Here is an 11,391-nt window from a genome sequence, read left to right as displayed (position 1 = left end):
AGATATACAATTGTTCCCACATTATGTATGAGGTGTGATCCTAAGACTAATAATTTTACTTCATCTTATATAGGCGTAATCTATCACGCTAAAATCGTAAAGTTTCTCCTCTACTTTTGAATAATTTGAACAAATAGCTGTGCTTGAGTCACAAATTATAAGTTTGGTAATTTTGAGTATGAGCTTCAATAATTGGAACTTGATGGGTAATTTGATGTAAAAGCGTTATAAATATTATTTTGTTTTAATGTTGTTTTGTGTGGTCTAACTGATGTTAAAGAGTATTGTGGTGGTAGTGGTAGTTAAATTGTTAAGTATAGTACCACAATTTTTTTCATAGTCATTTTTACTCTTATCCTCTTCAACGACTTAAATACTTCCCACTTTTAAACTCACAAAAGCTACATTAGGTAGACATCATCCATTGCACGCAAGGTTGAATGGATTGCTCACCATGTCACATCTTAGAATAATTTTTGGCGCTATTAATTAGCAAGGTTTAAAATCCAGCTGCTTTTCTAGAGCATAAGAGACGAAATCAGAACCAGCCCAAAAAGCGATAGTGAAAACAATTAACACATTCTTGTGAAGAGAATTAGTGTAATACCGGTACATCTCTAATATCTGTGTATCAATCAATTTAACAGAGTTGTTTTTTTCATATAATTCAAAAGTAAGAATATTAAGACGTTACATTTGCCGGTTATATACAGAGCTTATGCTTTACCTACATCATATCAATTTTATCTACTCAGAAATATCTACGAAGAGAGAGAAACGTCTTTTCATAATTCATCAAAATTCTTATAAATCTGGGCTCCACATAACGATCAAGACAAAAAAAATTGTTTCCTCTGCAAACAAATTCATTTAGGTTGATCGTGTGCTTTATTTTTTTTCTCTTCTTTTACTTTTTGTATTCATTTAATAATATATCTGTTTATTACAAAACAACGCCTACATGTAATCTTTTGGTCGTTTTTTTTCATATTTTTAATTTTATTTTTTTATTTTAGAAATATACTGCTTGAATGAATATGTATAATAAAATGTGTATAATGTACGCCTCTCTCTAATAATTTGTTAATCTAAGTTTAAAATCAATTTTCAATATTGACTTAAGAACAAATTAATAATAATAAAAAAATAAATAAAATACAAAGAATAACAAAACATCTTCTTTACCGAATGTATAGTTCGTTTACATGTAAAAACTTTTGATGGAATCAACTGAAATCAATCCGGGATTTCCTTTAAAATTTATTCATATTTAAAGGATATAAGCAGAAAAATAAAAATTGAAAAAAGAAATATTAATTCTGAATCGTAATATTACCGTCCAAAGAATTGAGAAATCAACGTCAATTCTGAATTGAACTATAGTTGGGAAAATATTAAAATTATTGGCAATATGTACACCTACAAACAATGCAAAGTACATTCATGGGAGAATGAAAGTACGGGCAACATCTGATATCGCACAGCAGACTCCAGACACATATCAATGTCCATTCTGACTCGTAAATGTTAGGTATACCATTTTTGATTTCCTATTTAACAATGATCTGCAGAGGATTCTAGGTTTAATTGATTAAGAGCTGATCGAAAGAGCACAGTTTTGAATCAACAATTCAAAGGCCTTTTTCCCTTTTGAAGTTTTTTTTAACCAAATAAAACAGCAAGAGTTTCACTATATAATCATTGAATCTGTTACTTATTTTGTCATTATCTCTCAAAGTATCTATGAAATCTATTCCTTCATTTATTAACATGTAATTCGCAATAAAAAGCAACCCTAGTTGTTAGTCATGGTTTAATTTTGTCTTAGTTGTCGCTAACAGATGACTACAGCCATTTTGATAGTACTACTTGATAATAGTGCTATTTCGGCAGAAAGCGATTTTTCTCCTGATCACAAGACCTCAAAAGTTCGACAGTTAGCACTTTTCCTATTCAAATTTTTAAAAAGTGTGGCTTTTAAAGCTAATTTTAAAAGCCTTCTTTGTGATATGCCTATATGGGTAATTCCATGGTTAGTTGCGTTACAAATTTCGTTATCTGTGAGCCATAAAGTTAATTGTGTTGGCTATGTTTTGCGGTAACAAATCAGTCTATAAATTTTCTAATACTCAGGAGACACAGTGCTTTCATACCGACAAGAATTGAAATTTTTAGCCTGCGAACTGTGACTTGTGCGATCGAAGAAATTGGCGGTTAGTTGCGTTACACGTTTTTAACTTTTCGAAATATTTTCACCAAATGTAAACTTTTTTTCCCTGAAAGCTATGGTCAAGACGCGCAGTTTAAGCCCAATATCAGGTTGTTAACCCAAAATTTGGGGGAGATATGTCTAAAAAGTGATATTTTTCGGAGGTCATTAATAGCCAGATTTTTTTTTCACAATTGGTGGTTGTTACTCCACAGAAAATGTTGCTTTGGCTTAAAAACGGTTAAAAAAATGGTTACAAAATTTTTCGACTTTATCACCACTGGGAAGCTGTTTTCACCGACTTTACTCACCCAACTAACCTGATCGAGCCAAAGTTATTTTTCTTGTGAAGTCATATGCTGTAGCTTTCGAATGACACCGATCTTCAGTTTTTATATGAAAAAATGTAATTTTGACCTTAGAGTAATTATACCTAGAGAGGAAATTTGTACGACGAAATGTGGTCCCAACATCAGTTTGTATAAGATACACATTTCGTATAATTTTACACCAACACATGAATGCTTTGACGTTTTTTCGCTATTGATTAATTTTGTTCGAAATTTCCTCTCTAGGTATAATTACTCTTAGATTTTACCTTACTGCAAAGCAGAATGAACCAAAAATCTTAAATTATAGCGTTAATATCTACAAGGAAACAAGATTACAGAAATCATTTGAGATTTATTGAGAATATCTCGGAATGTCGAATACAAACAAACACTTTTTGGTCATATCTCCCCGAGACCGCATTTTACAATGAACTCATATTGGTGTCAAACTACGCGTCTTGTCAATAGCTTTCAGCAAAAAAAAAAGTTTAGTGAAATCAGTTCAGGTTTCGTGAAATAAACTAGAATTTTCAAAAATTTGCTGAAAACAAGCATACATTTTTATGGTGGTATCTCCCCGAGATTTTTGGCCACCGGGCTTAAACGACGCGTCTGGTCAACAGCTTTCAAGGAAAAAAAAGTTTGCCGAAATCGCATTTGAATTGGTGAAAATATTTCGAACAGTCACAAATTAGCTGGAATTACCCATATACCCAATCTTCACATTATCAAAAATGAATGGGCGTCATATAAAAACTATTAATAAAAGCACCACCCAGTCTTTTGAAGCTATGTAGAATTCTTCACACGAAAAATCTGTAAAATAGGCCCTGATTACTTACATAAAATGTTATTCTTAAAAATAGTATTCTTGTTAGTACTTAAGAGACCCAGAACTCTCGTTCTACGATATCTGAGCTTCCTACCCCATAAAATGTTTGTGTGGCTTTTCACGGTAGTCACCAGCAAAAAAAAAAGATTTTCACAAGAGTTTCAGCCTCAGGAACTCAGAAAAACCATTCCATATTCCATATAATATCTGATATGTTCCTTCAAAAAAAACTTTTTTCTTCTGAAGGTCAGCGTGTTTCCCTAAGGATTTCATAGAGTTCCAATCTAGGAAGGATCAAAAATTCATGTTTCCTGTTTTAAAGGAGAGGATCTCCTGATAAAAAAAAAACTTTATTGAGCCAAAATTATTTTAATTGATTCCGCAAATAATTTTTACGCAAAAGATACACTTTCAATATTAGCAATTCTCAAAATGATCGTAACCTTGTCTGTACCAATAAAAAGATTGTATCGAATGTGCGAAAAGTAACTGAAGCATGTAATATCTTTCTGAACAATTAACGATATTGCGCATAACGTTCAAAATAGTTATCAAAATTATTAATTAAAAAGAAAAGTGGCACATCGCTTGATTCACTCTACACCTAATTTCCATAAGGTTTTATTTTGTGATTTCGTATACGGTTTTTTTTTTGCATTAAAAATCGTTTGTCTGGCTGATGTAAAAAATAATAATAAATTTTATTGCAACACACAGTTTAACGATGAAAAAACGTTTTTTAATCTACTGCTGTTACTTACTTGGTGATTTCCGGTGGAATCGACCTTTTGCAATCAACTTTGTTAATTAATTCGTCTTTCATTAACATATTCTCTTAAGAACGAACGTAAAGAGATATTTTGTATTAAAAACACCGTTGATTTTTATTTGAAATTGGTAAAGACCTGTGAACAAAAAAAAATGTTGGAATAAGCAGCTAAGAAAGAAAAAAAATGCCTCGACGTTCCGGAATTTAAATAATCCCGCTGTGTATTACTAATCTATCACAAGTATAAATGATGATGATGATGATAAAAATGGCAACGTGAAAGAAAATGCGTCGTAGACATAAAATGCCCCCAATTAAATCTTAATCGATAAGAAAAAAAAACTTACACCTATCCAAATCGATTTCGCCATCATGGTGATACATATATGGTTCGTCACCTCACTTATTACACCATACACTTAGCTAAATCCATTATAATCTTTCCAAAACACTTTACAGCGAAAAATATATATATATATATATACAAGTACTGTCGCATGTCAATCACGATGTTTGGCTTTGTTGTCACAGCCAGTGCACTAAGTAATTGAAATGTATTTTTATTACGACTGGAAGAAAAAAAACGTCACATCTCAAATTATTAAACAATTACTGTGATTTATAAAGTTATTTTGCTGTGACTGAAATCATATGACGCGCTTTTGGAAAATTCAGAAAGTATGAAATTGAGTCTGTTGGAAATTAGTTTCAACTTTCTTGCATCTTTAGCCATAAATACGTTTGATGTGTACCTACATATGAAATTATGTTGCATCTTTGGAGTTTTGATTTTTTTTTCTTCTGTTAAAACACATGAGTCGTTTATTTAATATTTAAACGTTTTTCAGCAACGAAATGGGAAATCAAACGAACGTTATCATGTGTTCCGGAACGGAACTTTCGCTTTTTCTCGACTTTAAATCAGAATTATAAACGAAATGTTTACGTGAAGCATCTTCAGTTCATGGTACTCTCTCAGACTAGGTAGGATTAAGGGGGTGGATTTTTTTGATATTATCCTGCACCTTGTCCTCCGATGGACATATTGGACGTGATTATAGACTCTCAGAGAACTAAATGAGCTTAACACAGGCTGTTTGATCCCACGATTTTCCGTAGGGTTGACTTAAAGTGTAAATAGATACTCTAACACGACGGCATTTCTTATCAAATCGGTGGCTGTTTGTTACACAGGTACCAACGATTGACAATGGAATTATATATTAGACCCTTAGACAGATGATGCAGACATGTAAATGCTAGAAAAGTTTGAAAGCATCTTTTCTATCTCCAAAATACTTTTTCTTACCTCAGCCGAAAATTCGGGAGCCTTTGTTGTAAAAAATGTTCTAGGGCTCGGGTGATAACACCCTCAAAATGAAATTTACAACTTTCTTTCTCTTAGTGAACAAATAACTAATAATAAATTCTTCTAAGATCCAATTTACCTGAGTAAACACAACCTATTCACAGTTTCTTCTTCACAAAGATCTAAAAAAATGGAAAATTTAGAAAGTATACTGGATGAATCAGAATCTATTTATGTAAAATTTCTCATCTTAAAATTGTAATGTGTGAACCAAACGCATTGTATGCAAGACTACCAGTGTTACATTGGATCATACAAAGTTGCAATCAACCAGTTATCCAGTAACTTTTAACAATAATTGTTTTTTGAACGCGAATCTAACGGATGCAATCCTTTCCAAGAATCGTTTATTGTCGTAGAGTCGATTATGTACGCGGAAATCGTTTTAGATCACATGTACAATTAATTTTTTATGAAACTAGCCTAATTATGTTGATTTTAATGTTAATTTCAGTTAATTAATAAGGTTTTAATCGAATTCCGGCTTCGACGTTTTGTCAAATTGTTAGAGGATTAAAAAGTTTTGCTGCTGTCTTGGGAAGGGATCAGTGGAAACAACTGATGATGGCTAGATCACGCTAGCCTCAGGCCGCCACTGAGTCCCGAGGTCGAAACAGCTCTGTTATCTTCGTTAAATTCACTCAACGTGAACCATGAGTGGGTAGGGAAGAGCAAAAGATCCGTTTGTTGTTTAGATTATCTCTGAATTTAGCTCCTTATTTATAGGCATTTCAGGTGGGGATATTTTCATTGATTCCAAACGTCCTGTTAAAGGACGCAACGATTGATCTACACAGGATCCACTCCTTTTCATTTTGATGCAAGTGATCGTACATACATGCATAGCGTTGAAGCAGACGACGTTAACCTTGTGTTAAGAATAGATTGGTAGTCTACTTCTATGGATTTTACTGATTCACTTCGAAAAACTTTTAAATTAATTAGAAAAATTGTATTTTGCGCTAAATTATTTGGTTCTGATTCACTTTTTCACATCAAAAAATGCTCAACACGAAGTGTGGGAAACGAACCGTTTTTGACATGTCGAGCCGCGATACTTTACCTTAAATTAATTTCAAATTTTATTTTCACTAAAAGTTTGAACGAAAATTGTCAATATACAAAGTCCATGCATTGGTTGTACAATTTTTTCGGAGAATTGGTTCATTTATGTGAAGAAATTGAAGTGTAATTAATGGAACTACTAAAATCCATGAATAAGTAAAAGCTTTATGTTGAGTTAAGTTTTATATGATCAATGCCGTGATATTTGTCTTGTCTCGAGTTTAATAGTGGTCTCTATCAGAGATTTTATCACATTATTACAGGTAAAAAGGCTCAAATTGACCTTACTTACTTTTACTTAAATTTCTGTTAAAATAAAAACCATCAATGAAAATCTTTATCAGTCTCTAATGGGGAATGGGAATTGACATATGAGTCCTTCTGTTGGACGAGATGTACTGAATCATTTTAAGCTTCATGGAAGCATGAACGAACAAGTTGAGGAACGAATTTGGAACCTTCATATAAGTTAAGAATAATTTATGCTCCCTTCAATCAGTTGGGCAAAAGTGTTGAACAAATTACCAACTCGTGAAAATTGGTTGCAGCTTTTATTTAGAATAGATGGAGCAAATCCAATCTAACTCTAAAAAATTCCAGCAATGCTTTTTCATTATTTGAAGTTTCTACGTATATTTGTGTCTATGGTGTTGCCACTCACACAACCTTGCTGCTTATGCATGTACGGATGTGACGACTATGAGCCCGCAGAGTATAACAACCTTGCTTGAATGATTGGATCAGCACGGTCGTCGATGTTCCCAGTCAATTAGGTGATTCCCAGTCTATGATATTTTGCAGGCCCGGACTGGCCATATGGTGAATTCGGGGAATTCCCGATGGGCCTTTTGGATTTTTGTATGAGAATTTTTAATTTGTGGGCCTTTTTAAATTGAGTTGCATGGAGCCCCCGATGGGCTTTTTCGAGCCAGTCCGGTACTGATATTTTGGCGCAAAGTTTGAATTCGCGGTGTTTCAAATTTTACGTTAAAATATCATACAAACTGAAAACACTAACTTGACTACTGGGAGCATCGATGACTTTTATAACAATAAAAAAAAACTGTCAAATGTGTTCAGAACTAAAAAACCAACTGTAAACTGTAACCAATGTGGGAGATGCGTCTCGTCTTTTACAGCGCCTTTTAGGAGTCAGGAAAACACTGTAAAATATAGATATGAGGTGTTCGGTGACAGGAGAACGACAAGAAATTTTTCTTCATCTCTATACGATGAGTAAACAATCTAGTAATTCTTTTAAAAACACAAACACACAACATCAGTTGTTTCTAGTTGATATTCATATATTTTGGAAAGTCAGCCGTTTCAACCTTATTGACAACTTTAAATGACGGAAATATGCCGGTCTGATTTGTCTGTAGAGATTTTCCCTGAGAAAATCCGTTGCCAAGATTATGGAATATTCTCAGCGTATCGCTTACGTTCATGGAAAGTTCGATTGTGTTTTTAGCTCGATGCGAAATAACCGCTTCTCGATTATGAACCTTTTCGCCATAGAAATAGTAAATTGTGTCCACCGATTTGAATCGATTTGAAGCGTCCGGATACATCGTTTGCATAAATTCGTAAGCTGAATAGAAAGTGCCACTTTTAACAAAGCCAGAAATTGGGATGAAAATTAAAAATCTGCCCTTACCCATACGACAAATCTGTGAACTGAATGTACAGACTACGTAATCACACATTGACAATAAGTGAGCGTCTGAGATAATGCCATTCAATGACGAGTTGGAGTATCTAGTCGCAACAGCCGATATGCGAGCCACATCAGGATCGCCGATAATGTCATACTTTGGATATTTCTTGCGAGCTTCTTCAATAACTTTCGGATCGTCTGTGGCCAGAAAAACACGTCTCTTAACCACAGGTTGAGACAATTCCAACCTGTTGAAGTAGTCTTCCACCCAAATCATATACTCTTCCACGTTGTGCGATTTCACTTGCGTAAGTTTATCCGTTCGACGAACGTGGACTCCAACGATTGGTTTCGTAAAACCCAATTTTTGACGGTGAGCGTCCACCATATTGTGAGTTTGCGGCTGCATCCGAAGCAAATACTTTAGAAACTGTCCCACCCACCATGCAAATGGATCGCCGTGCAAACGCGTTAAACGTGGTGCAAGATCTTCTGGTATCACCTGTGGAAGGAAAGGTGTTTGTGGATTCAGTTTACCCATCCTTGGAAGTTTTGCCACTTGTATATTTTGTATGTCGTTAGACCATGTGCCGTATGATGCTCCCTCAGATGTGAGACATGTATCGGATATCGGTTCAAAAATATCCTCCCAGCCAGCTTCGTGATATCTCCAACCTTTGGAATTTAATATCAGAGTTCGTTCGGTCGCGTAGGCCATTACTAGGCAGTATACGACGTGATGGAGTTCGCAGCCATAACCACAACCCTGTCGACAGAGACAAATATTTTTTAAATAAAAGCCGCCACGAAAAATTTTAAAGTTTCATTCCACTAACCACTTCCAAAGGACACATTAGCTTTTGTGCTTTGCCACAGTCTTCTGGATTTTGTAGATGATATAATCGCCTCTGCATCAAATCACTCAATTCTGCGGCTTCTTTTAATCTCCAGGCTTCATAGCCATCCACTTCGGCCAATTGATCCAAGTCATGCAGCAATGAGTTCTTTTGTTCAGCTGCCGCATTTATAATTGCATCAATCTGCACCGAAAAATTTGCACTCCCAGGGTTACCAAATTTTTTCAATTCGATCATTTCGCTATTCACATAGTTCCACATCTCTTGTGTGTTGCTCTGAACGCGCCGACGTAGTTTCTCGTATTCGACGGAAGGCTCGATGATTTTGTTCCGTAATGCAGCATATGGCACAAGCTTGCTCTCGATGACATCGATAAGTTTCCATTTTTGTTCAGGCCGTATTGATTTGTCGCTACAGTAATAAAAAAAAAATCTGCAACTGCGCTGCAAAAATTGAACTTTTTCATGGGTCATTTGGTTGACGTTCGAGGGGTCTCTCTATTTCTCTATATTTTGCATTTTGTCTCTAGGACGAACTGAATTATCAGCAACACCTCTAAAAACGCACTTCTAGACGCACGTAGAATACGACTCATGCTTGAAGTACGTTGCGTCTAGTGAATGCAGTCTATACAATTTTAAAACATTTTTTTGGGACTTAGGAACATATCAACAACAGTTGAACACCCCCCTTGGTATAAAATATTATTTGGGTATGAGGTGAGAAGCAGAATGCGACATCGGATATTGTGTGAGTAAATATTGAAGGACTTGCGTCACCTAAACTGTTTCAGGGTATTTGATTAATTGAATTTGGACGTACTATTTTATATTTACCTTAAATATTCGTCAATTAAAGCCTCCAGTTCGACATTCCTTTTCTCAGATTGTTCCGTAGAGGTTGTCGTTTGATTCAGTCGCGTTATCTTGTAATCGGAGTCCAATACATTCTCTACATTCAATTTCGAAATATAAATAATAAACACAAAAAAGCTCCATAACATCAGGATCATAATCAAAGCCCACTTCAAAAAGCTCATAGCCAGAAATTGGCGAAAGGGTGTCATTATAGGGAACGGATAAAAGAACACAAGAAAATTGGTTTGATCACTTCAATTAAATTTAGTTAAAAACTGTAGACTTTAACAATTTTTTTCGAGTGTTGCATTAAACTAAATAGAACGTACAAGTATTAGCTTCGTACCTTTTAATGCAATCAACTTTTAGCTGAATTCTCTTGTTTATTCAATTGTTTTTGCACGTCTGTGGTGAATTCTGTTATTACTTATTTTATAGCATCCGCGTGAATATATCAACAATAAATGATGTTTTTCAGGGGAATATATCGAAAATTAATTCTGTCATAGTGACTATATATCTAGAGTTGTTAAGTCCTACGACAATAAAGACATAATATATATTAAAAGACAACACACACCGTCAACGGACTTTTTGCCTAACTGACTGAATGACATTACCAACGAACAATTACATGTAACAGAGAGAGATGTTATCGGTACTAAATCCAAGACGCAACCTAATAACCGATTCAATCAGATTTCATTATTGTGGACAACAACCTGATGAAGCGAATTATTTGTGTTGCGGTTGAGTTTCGAACCCACAACTGGCAATTCAATAATTCAATGTGAAGGCTCGACTTACACACTGCGCTATTGAGTTGTTACGCACTTCTTCCACTCACATTTGTGTAATACACTAGCCATATTCACCGGTATCATAATGCATTATTACGAATGATGATTCATCTAATACAGTAATAGTAACTCTAACTCCATATTTTGTTCAATTTTCAGACTCGTTCGCTTTGCATTTTGGATAGATAGGTAAGCTAAGCACACAGAGAGACATACACATTCAATATTTGTTTAGTGAAGGTGTAAATATGACGTTTGTCTTTCATGTTCATCAGTCAAAACCCCTTAAAAGAGTGAAAAGTGACACAAGTCCCGGTGTATACTTCCAAAATAATTGATATAGTTGTAGGTTATGTATTCTGCGCCTGTACGGTAAAAATTGTAAAATTTGACCCAAAAAGTTGTAGAAATAAAATTCTACCTAAAAAAAAGGTTTGCGTCACATAGTGGCAGATGATTCGACTTTCTACCGTTTTAATTCCCTTCTTTCAGGACACAATTTTCAACAATTTTCTTAACAATACTTAACAATACATCTGAAGCAAATTCACGATTTTTTTTGACTGGCCTTCGCTGTATATTTGATTTTAAGAATTTTTGGAATTGAAATTGCCTAAAATCATCCAAATGAAACAGATACCAT

The 11,391-nt window shown here is 34.5% G+C and overlaps 1 protein-coding gene across 1 annotated transcript; it reads right to left on the bottom strand.

Annotated features, from left to right (window-relative positions):
• Positions 1-7,855: 7,855 nt before the first annotated feature.
• Positions 7,856-10,268, bottom strand: LOC119086075 (alpha-(1,6)-fucosyltransferase-like). The gene is made up of 4 exons (XM_037196650.1): positions 9,928-10,268; positions 9,070-9,502; positions 8,234-8,999; positions 7,856-8,167 (listed from the first exon to the last, which is right to left on the bottom strand). Exons 1-4 carry the CDS (start codon positions 10,155-10,157, stop codon positions 7,866-7,868), a joined length of 1,731 nt encoding a protein of 576 aa, XP_037052545.1. The 5' UTR covers positions 10,158-10,268; the 3' UTR covers positions 7,856-7,865.
• Between the last annotated feature and the right edge of the window lie 1,123 nt (positions 10,269-11,391).

This window comes from Bradysia coprophila, chromosome IV, assembly GCF_014529535.1.
Source record: "Bradysia coprophila strain Holo2 chromosome IV, BU_Bcop_v1, whole genome shotgun sequence".
NCBI classification, from domain to species: domain Eukaryota; kingdom Metazoa; phylum Arthropoda; class Insecta; order Diptera; family Sciaridae; genus Bradysia; species Bradysia coprophila.
This window is presented reverse-complemented; position numbering and strand designations above follow the sequence as displayed.

Bases quoted from the DNA above. Each gene is read 5' to 3' on its own strand.
- LOC119086075 (XM_037196650.1), bottom strand. From the start codon at position 10,157: ATGACACCCTTTCGCCAATTTCTGGCTATGAGCTTTTTGAAGTGGGCT. The intron at 9,503-9,927 runs GTAAATATAAAA...TTATTACTGTAG, and splicing joins TTAATTGACGAATATTTAAG to CGACAAATCAATACGGCCTG. The intron at 8,168-8,233 runs GTAAGGGCAGAT...CTTTCTATTCAG, and splicing joins TTCACAGATTTGTCGTATGG to CTTACGAATTTATGCAAACG.